This window comes from Rousettus aegyptiacus, unplaced genomic scaffold, assembly GCF_014176215.1.
Source record: "Rousettus aegyptiacus isolate mRouAeg1 unplaced genomic scaffold, mRouAeg1.p scaffold_m13_p_2, whole genome shotgun sequence".
In the NCBI taxonomy this organism is placed as follows: Eukaryota; Metazoa; Chordata; class Mammalia; order Chiroptera; family Pteropodidae; genus Rousettus; species Rousettus aegyptiacus.
This window is the reverse complement of record NW_023416295.1, coordinates 39,926,357-39,938,465: the sequence shown is the minus strand read 5'-3', so window position 1 is coordinate 39,938,465 and position 12,109 is coordinate 39,926,357. Positions and strand designations below refer to the sequence as shown.

The window sequence follows — 12,109 nt, the reverse complement described above, 5'->3', positions numbered from 1 at the left end:
ACCAACAAAGCTAAGCAAGTGAAGAGAGGTTTGGAAGGAGATAAGGTCAGAAGTAGACAGGATTTAACATGAAAGATCTTAATGATTATGAGTCTATGATAAGGTGTTGGAATTTCATTCTTAAGATAATAAGAAGTCATCAAAAGTTTTCATCGGAGGAGTGATGTAATTTGATTTGTTTTTTAAAAAAATATTCTGTAAATTATTTGGGGAATTAATGTTAGGGTGGAAGGAGAGAAAGTAGAGAGACCAGTTAGAAGGACCTCTAGGTAGAGAGTAGCAATGGATTAGATGAAAAATGATTAGGTTTGGTATATCATTTTGAATGTAGAGGCTACAAAATTTGGCCATGCATTGGAAAAAGAGTATGAAAAGAACAAAAGGAAGCAAAAAAAAAAAAAAAAAAAATACACTGGGCCAGAGAAAGTTCTATCAACTAAAATAAAAAAGATTTAGAAAAGAGTAGGTTGGTAGGGGACAGATGCTTGTCTGGGTTTGTTTGTTTATTTGAAGATCAGGGGAAGAATTAAAATCAGGTTTTAGATATACCAAGCGTGGGGTGCCTATTAAGCATCCAAAAATCAGAATACAATTTCCAACAGATTGTATGAATCTGAGCTCAGATGAGGGGTTGAGACTCGATGATATACAATTGGAATTAATTCGTTTATAGATTATATTTAAAGCAATAGTTCTGGATGAGATTACCTAGGAAGTAGATAAATAGTAAAATAACCAAGTCCTGGAACATGTTGGCAAGTTGGGGTAAGAATGAAAAGGATTACCTGGCAGAAAAGACCAAGAACATGTAGCCAGTGAGTAATAGGAAGGAAAACAAGAGGGCTAGTCGTCTTGAGGTCAAATTAGTGTTTTAACAAAGAGAAGTGACCAATCATGTTGAATGTTGCCAAGTTTCATCTAAAATGGGTGTGGAACTGACCTCTGGATTTCCCCAAATGGAGTCCATTGGGAAACTTGACAAGAACCATTTTAATAGCATTATACTGAGGAGAAATACTACAAGTCCATAAATAAATAAATATCACACCAAGGAGTGATAAGCATGAAAGTTTGACTGGAGTGGGTTAAGAAGTTATAAAGTGATATTATCTATTTAGTATATTGTAAGAAGTTTTGCTATAAAGGAGAAGGAGTGAGAAGGGGCAATAGCTAGAGGGGATTTTTTGAAATGAGAGATAGTAAAACATGTTTTTGTGGTTATGGGAATATTTTCATAGAATGGAAAAAATTGATGCAAGAGAGAGTTTATAATTTTTGGAGCATTCCTTGAAAGGGGAAGGGATATTGTGAAAAAGAGGGGTGAAAAGTAAGAGGTGAGTCCTATGAGAAAAGGCAGAAATATGGGTATAGATCCAGATATATTGTTGTCAATTCATTAATAATCGATTCAATTTTCTCTATAAAATCAGTTAAGTATGAGGAAGGTATGGGTTATTTGTGTTTGTTTAATTTGTTTGTTTTTTGTTTTGAGATTGGAGGAATAAAATAATTTAAGGATAACTTACACAGAAAAATAAAGTAGATCTTTCAGGAAATGTTGAAGCCCACTAAGAATTGCGATTACAATTTTTATGTGAAAGCGATGGTCATGGTTGTAAGATTTTTGTCAGTATAATGCCTGATCCCCTTCAAGTTTCAGTCATTAAAGTTATAGAGAATTAGGTTTTATAGCAACTGTAGTTTTGTTAGGTGTAATGCTCATCTTTATCTCTGATATCTTTCCTTGCTTCTGTCTGAAAGTAATATAGCTACTCTTGCTTTTTTTTTTTGATTAACATTAGCAAAGTATATTTTTTCCACCAACTTACTCTAAATCTATGTGTCTTAACATTTAATATAAATTTCTTGTAGACAATCTATAGTGGGTCTTATTTTTTGATCCACCCTCACAATGTATCTTTTAACTGGTACATTTAAATCTCTGACATTCAAAGTGATTATTGATATAAGTTGGATTAATAAATACCATGCTTTCTATTTGTTATCCTTGTTCTTTGTTCCTATTTTCGTCTTCCACCTTTTCTTTTTTTGCTTTTTATAGTTTTAGTTGAGCATTTTATATCATTACATTTTTCCTCTCAGCATATCACTTATACTTCATTTTTTTTTTTTTTAGTGATTGTCCTAGAATTTGCAATATACATTTACAACTAATCTAAGTTTACTTTCAAATTACACTATATTACTTCACAGGTAGTATGAGTACCTTAAAATAACAAGTTAATCCTATTCCTTTTTCCTGTTCCTTGAATCAGTACTATCATTTAGTTTACTTATATGTAAGCATACATAAGCATATATATATACAAAATATATAGACATTAGCATAAATAATTAAATACATTTTTGCTATTATTATTTTAAACAACTGCTATTTGTTAATTAAGAATAAAAGTTAAAGTTTTAATTTTACCTTTATTTATTCCTTTATTGATTCTCTTCCTCTCTTTATGTAGATCTAAGTTTCTGACCTATATTATGTTCCTTCTATCTAAAGAGCTTCTTTTAACATTTCTTGAAGGGCAAGTCTATTGGTAACACTTTCCTTCCATTTTTGTTTTTCTGAGAAAGTCTTTATTTCTCCATTACTTTTGAAGAATAATTTCAGACAGTACAAGATTCTGGCTTGGTGGTTTTTTTTTTCTTTTCTCAACATTTTAAATATTTCTCTCCACTCCCTTCTTCCTTGCATAGTTTCTGAGAAGTTGGATATAATGCTTATCTTTGTTCCTATATAAGTAAATCTTTCCTCTGACTTCTTTCAGGTATTTTTTGTTTTGTTTTGTTTTTTGTTTTTATCTTTAATTTTCTATTGTTTGAACATGATATGCTTAGGTGTAGTTTTCTTGATGTTATCTGAGCTTCTTTGTGGTTTTATGTGTGACATAAATTAGAGAGAAATTCTGTCATTATAGCTTCAAATATTGTCTCTCTTTCTTCTTCTGTTATTCTCATTAAAAGTATGTCATACCTTTAGTAGTTGTCCCACAATTCTTGCATATTCTGTTTTGTATTTTTGTCTTTTTACTCTTTGCTTTCAGTTTTTGAAGTTTCTATTGTCATATCTTCGAGTTCAGATATTCTTCCTCAGCCATGTCCAGTCTACTAAAAAGCCTACCAAAAACATTCTTTATTTCTGTTACAGCAGTTTTGATCTCTAGTGTTTCTTTTTTATTCTTCCTTAGAATTTCCATTTCTCTGCTTATATTACACATTTGCACATTGTCTACTTTTTCCATTAAGTCCTTAGCATATTATTCATAGTTTAAAAAAAGTCCTGGTCTGATAATTTCAATATTCCTGCTATATCTGACTTTGGTTCTGATGTGTGTTCAAACTCTTCACACTGTATTTCGCCTATAGAATGCCTTGTAATTTTTTTGTGAAAGGTGAACATAATGTACTGGGTAAAAGGAAATGTGGTAAATAGACATTTAGTGATGTAATGGTGAGGGTGGGAACAAGCGTTGTATAGTCTATAATTAGGTGTCCGTCTTTTCTTGAGCCTGTGTCTGTGGACTATGAACTTCACCAGTGCTTCTCAGTATCCCCCTCCCCCTTTAGGTGGGACAGAATGACTCACGGAGTGGGAGGTTGGAATTATCCCCCCCCCACCCCCCCGCCGCCGGTAGGTGAGTCTCTGATAAAACCTCATAAGGTGAGGCTGGGGTAAAACAGTTTCTCCTCAGAGAGACTGACCTTGTTAAGAACAGAATTCTCTGTTTTTGAAAATGGCCATTGTTCGTCTTCTCTGTAGGAAGCCTGAGGAGATTTTCTTCTGATTTTCATTGTGAGAAACTAATAGAACCCAAGGAGGTGAAATTCACAAAAGTGTGAGGGCCCATATGGCTATCCCCCATTCCCTCAGTCTTGTCCACACTGAGCCTCCAGCTATGAGTTTAAATTTTCCTACCTACTGGTTCCTGAATATATTTTTGCATGTGGGTTTCTGCTCCAGTAAGTTGTATTTCTCTGTATTCACCTGTCTGTCTCTCTACATCTTGGCAGTAGTTTGCCATGTGACCTTCTCTAATGGATCTAAGGAGAGTTATTTTTTACAGCTTGTGCAGCTTTTTACTTGTTAGAACAGAGTAGTGACTTCTTAGCTCCTTACATCCTGGACCCTAGAGTGATTCTTTGAAAATGTAGATCAGATCGTTTTGCTCCTCTAACAACAACAAAAAACGAAAACAAAAACAAAACAAACAAAAAAACAAAACAAAAGTAAACCTGCCTGTGGCTCCCCAGAATAACAGCCAAAACTCTTATAATGTCCTATAAAGTCCTGCATAGTCAGGGTCCTCTTCCCCCTCTGCATTCCTCTCTCCGAGCTTACCTTCTACTGCTACCCATCGTACACCTCATTCCTGACACTCCAGGTTCATTGCTGTTCTTTGACCACAGCAGGTATGTTCCATAAAGCCTTTGCAGTTCTTGTTTCATCTGCGTGGTATGGTCTTCTCCCCAATAACTACGTGAGCTATCATTAAGTCCAGTCAGGGTCTTTTCTTCTTGTGAAAAAGCTCTGCTGTTATTGTAAGGTTTCTCAGTGAACTTAGACTCAGAGCTGGATGATTTGGTTATGTGATTGGGCCTATACTGGCATCAAGCTATGGCGGCCTGCAGTGACCATTTCTTCAAAAGGAAAATACCCTTTCTGGGAGAGAGAGCCTTCGAAAATGCCAGCACAAGGCATCCTTCTGTGGACATGCTTAAAAAATGGACAGTATTTGCTTTTTTGGCTGTGAATACAACTCTCCTTTTATTATCTTATTTTTTAGTGCTTTCAAGGCTAACCACTGACTTTTGCTCATTGATGTATTCTTTATTTTAGATATGCTATTGTGTTTAAGCAATGGCTGGCAAGTCTTACAGGCCAGGAAGCCATCTGTCTCTCTCTAAAGTGAAATTGCCCAACACAGTTTAGCTCCATTATGTGTAGGCTTAAAAATTTAACTGTACTTCTGAGTTCATGAAAAATGCATTAACTTAGAAGAAAAAGGGGTATAAGAAGGGCACTTGGCTGTACAGAGTAAAAGAGGCACTCACCCTATCAAAGTGATTTTCACACTAGGCCAAATAACAGGATCCTTATAAAATTAAAAAAAAAAAAAAAAAACAACAACCATATATATTCTTGCCTGGCCCCAACCTCGGACTTACTGATAAAGAAGTGGGCACTTTACATTTTGATAAGTGAGACTATATTGCTCTCCAAAGATTTTATCTGAATTCACACTTCTAACAATAGTATGTACGTGTACCTCCTCCCCTACCTTCTCTGTATTCACTGCTATATCTTTCACCAAAGCTTCATTAGGGGTACCAGCTTTGGTAAAATATGTAATAGGTAAAAATATACATAAAATATATAATATTTATGAATATTAAATAAACATGCTGCCCCTATTCCCATGTATTATGAAGAGAGAAACATATTACACATTGATTCTCCTGCAGAGAAATGTTTCTCTAAGTAATAGGGATTTAAGTGAAATGATCTTGCAGTTTATCTTAATGGACCAGTTACTATATTAGAACAGAGATTAACTATGCTATATATATATAATTTACTTCAAATTAATGTCATTTGATCTCTATGACCTTCAGTGTATTAATGTATAGCTATTCATAATAAATGAATGACAAGAAGATTAAACAAAATATATATGAAAGCACTTTGGGAAATATAAAGCTCATTTTTAATCTGAGAGATGATGGGCCTTTACTGAGGATCTTTGTTGTACCATATTATAGGTTAAATTATATTTTTCTAGTTTATCTAGCATGATTACTTTGATACAATTTGAGGGTTAAAACACAAGGAACCATTAGAAAACCATCTTTGCAGAGCTGTTGAAATTACTCTTTTATATATAGTAGGCTTTCAGAAAACTAATGTATTTTGTAAATATTTTTCTCATATAGAAATCAGACTTGCTCTTTCTCTTAATCTAGCCAGTGTATTTCTCAATAAATGGCTGCCCAGATTACTATCTCCCCAGTTGGAGCTCTTCTTTCCCGTATCAGAACTTTCCACATGCATTGTATGTTCTATTGGTTTACAACACGTCTTCATTGAATTAACTTCATGTATGTGCACACCATCACCCCTTGACCTGCATCCTCATCTGATATGTAGTTGTGTCTCTCTCATGCTTAATACACAGTGTGTATATGTATGTGTATGTGGGGGGGTGCTTTATTATATTAACTTGCTTGATGGCTACATTGTATTGCTTGATGACTACTATGTCTCATCTCACAGACTAGACCATAATATAATTTCTGTGTCCCCCAGAGTCCAGGCCCAGGTTGAGCACAGCAGAAAGACTGCTTCTTTTCTAATAACCTAAACATTATTCGTAATTTGGTTCTATTCTGGAAACATTCCTGGGCAACGATAAATTCTACATCTCTCTGGTTCAAAATTCTATTAAAAACAATAACAACAACAAAGACTGAAAATTCACATCTAATCTATCAACTATGTAATATCTTTTGAAAGACTTTGATAATGTAAAGGGCCTTGTGATCTTGAGTCACCAAATTTTTCCTCAGGTCGTAACCTTAAAAAAGATTGATGACAGTGGAAGATTGAGTCTTAGTGAATCTGATGAACAGCCCCCAGTAGGAATTAAGGGCAACTAGTTTGTGTCCCAGCTTAGCTAATGATCATTGTGTGAATTTAAGCAAGTCACTTTGCTATCTGAAATTGTTCCTTCGTCTTTAAATTCAAGAGATTAGACTATGATTCATATTTGCAACTATTTATAGGTCAGAGATCCCTCTGAGATTCTGCTGAAAAGGATGAACCTTCTTCCCCCAAAAAGCACAAATACAACTATAAATAGAATTCTAAGAGGGGTCAGAGGCTCTCTATAATCCACCCACAGATTCCTTAGAGGGCTTTACAGTGATTTCTAAAGTCTAAAAAAAACCATGAACGTGGTTGAAAAAAAAAAAGAATCTATTTACATTTGCTACTCCCAATGTGAATTAGTTTTAAAAAGTAGATTCGGGCCATTTGTGTCATTTGAAGTTATAACTGGTTTTTGTAACTTGGAGTACTCACAGCAGAGCAAATTTTTCAGTAGGAAAAAAAAAAGAGATTTGCTTTGTAGATTAATAACATTACAAGGTCAGTGAGATTGTTAGTCTACCCTGCTACTTAATGCAGGTTTCCTACTGTAACTCACCTCAGAGGTCAAAATTTAGCTTTGACTTGAACACACACAATGATGGGAACTGGCTCACATGTTTAATGCTGGGTAAATAAAAAAAAAAAAATTTAAGAATTTTAATCTTAGTATTGAACTGTAATCAGCTCTCACCCTATAAATGTCATTTATTGACCTTATTTCTGCTCTCAAGAGCTACATAAGTAAATTTTCTTTCTTTTTTGGAAATACAATGGCAGCTTCTTTTGTCCTCTTTACACTTTTTCTATGCTAAAATTCCAGTTTTACATACAATTCTTCTAGAAAAATGATTTCATAAGACATTTAATCTCAATTACCTTCTTCAAAGGAACTCTTGAAATACAGATCCCAGAATTAAGCAGCAGGATCCAGAAAGGGTCTGACCAACGCTTGGTGGAGTGTGGTTACCTCTCGTAACTGCTGACTCTGCTGGTAGGAATGCCCTCGACACTGCTAAGAGCACTGTTCCTAGAAGCAGGTGGCTTTACTGGGTCATGTTGAAATTGTTGTCACCTGCAACCCCTAGGTTGCCCTAATTCTCCATTTTTTAGAATCAAAATAATCTTCCTAAAAAGAAAACTTCCTATTTATCCCTACCTTAATTTCTCAGGGTGTCATTCCAGCTCTGCCAAACGTTTTGGAATACTAATATTATCATGTATTATGTCATCTTTTCTTCCAAGTTTTGTGTCACCTACACATGTAATAAACCTGCCTTTTTTTTTCCTCCAAATTTTTTGGAAAACATATTGACCTGTGATTTGCCAAATGCAAGCCTCCCTCTGTGCATTCATTATTCATAATTCTTCACTCAATCACTTCACAACTTCATCCAACTCACATTTAAGCTCCTGATCTGCAGATGGAGAAAAGCCTGAGTATTACGTTCTGTTTGGGGGCAACACATTTCTTTTCTTTTTCCTTTCTTCTTTCACTCAGTCTACTTTCTTTACTCAATGTCTATTTTTTTTTTCATTCCTTCACATACTCATACTGGATATCCTGGTCCCCTTTTTCATGAGTTCATTTTGGTTCGGATGAAAGAACCTCCATTGTGTTTTTTTGGGAGCCATTTGTCTTCTGCCTGGGTGCAGGGCTGGCTGAGTCTACTCTGGCTCCAGGAGGCCCTTTGCCTTGTGCCTTAGAATCAGCACCTGTGCAGGTGAGATATTTTCCTACACGTTCATTAGCACCTGGCAGAGGAGGAGACTCTGGTAATTTCATCAACACTCCCAGGCCAAGTTATTTTCCTCCACCTCCAGAATTACTCAAATATGAAATGAGGGTTCAAAGAAAATTTTTAAACAAAGTATATGTGTGTTTGTAGATAGGAGGAGGGGGATAGGGGAAAAGAAATTATTGGACAGTCCTCACAGACTTTAATTGCAGCATTGTTTTATCCATAACCAAATAAGTATTTCTAATAGAAAAAAAAAAAAGATTTAAAACACAAATTAACCAATCATCCATTATCCAATGGAAAGATGACATTAGTGTAAACTGCTTGGGGAGCCAAAGAATTCATGTTTCTCTAGAGATGTTTTGCAGAACAGCTCTGTGATATGTTACCAACTACTGCCTCATCAAAACTTTTCACCTGGAGTAGTTAATGTCACACTCAAATAAAGCTAAAAAAGGTACCTTCCAAGCTTCGCCCAAGTGAGTGATTCTACTTTAAAAAGTTTGCCTTTTATAACTTTGTGACCATTAGTACTGCAAAATAAATCAAATGTGGATTGGGGTAAGTAAGTAGACCTATACTCAAGTATGGGAAGTTGATTAATGGTTGATTAATGGTTTAGTAAGTTGTACATTTTGGTTACTGATTTTTTTCATGTTTTAACCAACACCACATATACACAAATCAATGTTGGCATTAAGTTACTAACCCTAATTTAAAGAAAGTTGTCTTGAACACAACTTTGGCACTCTGTAGTCACCTTGTGGGGGAGAGGGATGGGCTCCGGAGGCAATAGATCCTTCGCAAAGCCAGGGAGATATGGACAATTTCAGCTCAGGAAAGAGAGTGGCAGACAGCTAAATGATTATAGTGCTTTAATATTTTAGAGAGACTCCCAAGATTATCTAAGCCAGGTTAATAGATACTGTAAACCTACAATAAAACCTAGAGAATGTTAGAAAAGTCTAGGTCAGCATCTAAAAAGTTAAAAGTGAAAATAAGTTGGAGTCTCCTGACAAAGGAATTTTATGCCTTATTCATTCAATCATTCATTCAGTCAGTCTGTTTGTTTATATCAAGGGACTATCGTGTGTAAGAACTTATATTAGAACTACACTATCCTCATACCCTTGAACAAATCACTTACCTTAAGTCTAAATTTCACCGTCCAGGTACTCATCCCATGGACTTGTAAGATTGCTGATTCGGATATGTAAGCCTCTAGCAAAGTGATTAATTGGATGCTTTTCAAACTCCCTTCCCCTTCTCCAGCATTTAGAAGTTTTTCCCCATGTAATTTATAATAATATGAGGTAAGTTTCATTTGTTAAAAACAAACATCTCTCTACAGTCTTGGGTCATCAGGAATTGTGAGTGATGTGTGTTTGCAGATCAAATTAAGGTATTTAAATATTATTACAACTGATCAAATATTTTTGCAAGATAATTCACCAAGCCTAGGGATGTCATTCTTTGCCAAATAGCACTCTGAGGCTTACTAACTGCAGCCTCATGCAAATTCACACTTTTTTTTTTCAGTTTCTTTGTTCATAGCAAACATGAGCAGTGACTTCCTTTCATTTTTCAATTCTGATGAATATATTTTTCAGTAATACTTATAAAATCTCATAAACCAATTTCTAACATATGAAATATGTATAAAATTTCCCATATTAAGCATCACTATATGCACAGAGTGTTCAGCTAGTATGATGTTTTAACAGAATAGATCCCAGTGAAATTAAGGATAATTCTGTAGATCGTGTATGGATGTAGTATTTGCCTTCTGATTTACACTCCAAATTTAAATTAATTTTCAAAACAAATTCAAATATACATTATTGTAGAACAACCCAAAACATATGCCAAATTTTTTTACTTCATTAATTCCATCAACTATTTATGCAATAAGTATTAATAAGTACCTACTGTTTGCCAGGCATTGTGCCTGGGCCCACAAAGTGAAACTATATAATCCTGAAATCGAGAAATTTGCTTTAATAAAAATTCTATGTAAACAAATACACTTCTATAAGATAATTGATACAAAAGAAAGTCTTCCAAGAGCAGTGGGGGAAATATGAGAAAGATCTAGGTAAGTTTACTGAGGAATTAAGGAGACTTCACAAAGGAAACAAGCTGCGACTAGAAGAATGAGTGGGAGATTATCCACTGGGTGAGCAGAAAGAGGCTATTTGTCAAAGAGAATAGACCAAGAAAAGCATGGAGGCTTGAGGGAGCCTGGGGTGATCAGGGAATGTAGAAGAGTAGGTTGTGTTGTTAAGGAGTAAATTACTGTAGAAGGAAGAAGCAGGAAAGTCTGGTGAGAAAAAAGGCCAAATAGTAGGGAGAGGTAGGATCACATAAGCCTGTACAGCAGGGAAAGGTGTGCCAATGTTTTTCCTCTTTGTAGGTGGCGAGGGAAGTTATTGAAGAATTTTGAATACAGAAGTTTCATAATTAAATGAGGATGTTCCTATTTCTAATAACAATATTGTGATTCTTTTGTTGTTAACAAGTAACAGAAATGGCAAACACAACCCCTTTGTTCCTAGGAGTTTCCATGGTTCTCGTTGTAATAGAGTTCGGGGATGCCAAAAGAAATATTTGAACTAAATGAAATATCAGAATTACAATAAGAGCCTGTGAGCAGATTTTTAGTTAACAGGTTTTTAATGGGCTGTGATGTAATTTTTAATGGAGAAGATTAAATTATAAAAGCTAGCCCATCTCTAATGGAAATTTGGCTGAATGTGTTTTTATTCCTCAGTAAATTAAAAGGTTTATATAGGATTATATTGTTAAGATTCTTGGAGAAAATACATATACACCAGTGAAAACTTTCCACTTGGTTTCTTTATCTCTTGCAGCAAAGGAGTAAATCTGCCAGAAATAAATTTTACTTAAATTGAGCATAATTTTTATAATTTCAGGGGTTAAGCATCTGAAAGGCCAGAATGAATCAGCATTCCCTGAAGAAGAAGAAGGCGTAAACGAGAGAGAAGGGCAGTGGGACCATTAATTATGAGTCTGCAGCAAGAAGGCTTCTTGGGATTAACTGAACTATTCACTTTTGTCAATATCCCATGGAACGCCACTGCTTGACTTCCAGAAGCATTGCCGTCTCTGCTCTCCACACTCTGTACAGCAGCAGTACACCTCCTGGGAAGCCCTCTTGGTGGAACTTTAGAACTAAGTACAGATTGTTCCGTATCACTTACAAGTAAAGAACAAGCATTTATTGTACAGTGATTTTTCTTTTTAATGACATAGAAATTTGCAAAACATGTGAGTGTTCTAACTTTAATATTGCGGAGCTTATTCCCTAATGTTCTACTAATATAGTTTGCCTTCTAATCACATGTAAATAGCATCAATTTAAGAGTAAAGAATAAATATTAAACACATTTAGACATGAATGTGTGTCTGGGTTTAACTTATGGAGGAATACTTGATGAAACTTAAGAACTGCGTTTATCATGTTTCTGTATACAGAATAGTACATGGTATTTATTTCAAAATGATAAAGAAATGCCAGATTTCTACATATCAAACATCTTTTTCCCTCCAACAACATGTTAATTGTTTAAAGAGTACAGAATTCTCTTCATTTTCTAAAATATGAGAGATTTCCTAGCATTTCTACTACTTATTAAGAAAGAAAAAGTGCTAAATCTAAAATAAAATTTGCAAAATCTCCCCTACA

General features: G+C 34.8%; 1 protein-coding gene across 2 annotated transcripts in view; it reads left to right on the top strand.

Moving 5' to 3' along the window:
• Positions 1-11,832, top strand: part of PPP1R1C (protein phosphatase 1 regulatory inhibitor subunit 1C) — a 105,369-nt gene extending 93,537 nt beyond the window's left edge. The window contains exon 5 of one of the 2 annotated variants that reach the window (XM_016149793.2): positions 11,337-11,832. In XM_016149793.2, coding sequence (XP_016005279.1) covers positions 11,337-11,425 — 89 coding nt within the window. In that variant the 3' untranslated portion in view covers positions 11,426-11,832. The remainder of the gene's footprint in view (positions 1-11,336) is intronic. The other variant, XM_016149792.2, reaches the window with a different exon arrangement.
• Positions 11,833-12,109: the final 277 nt, after the last annotated feature.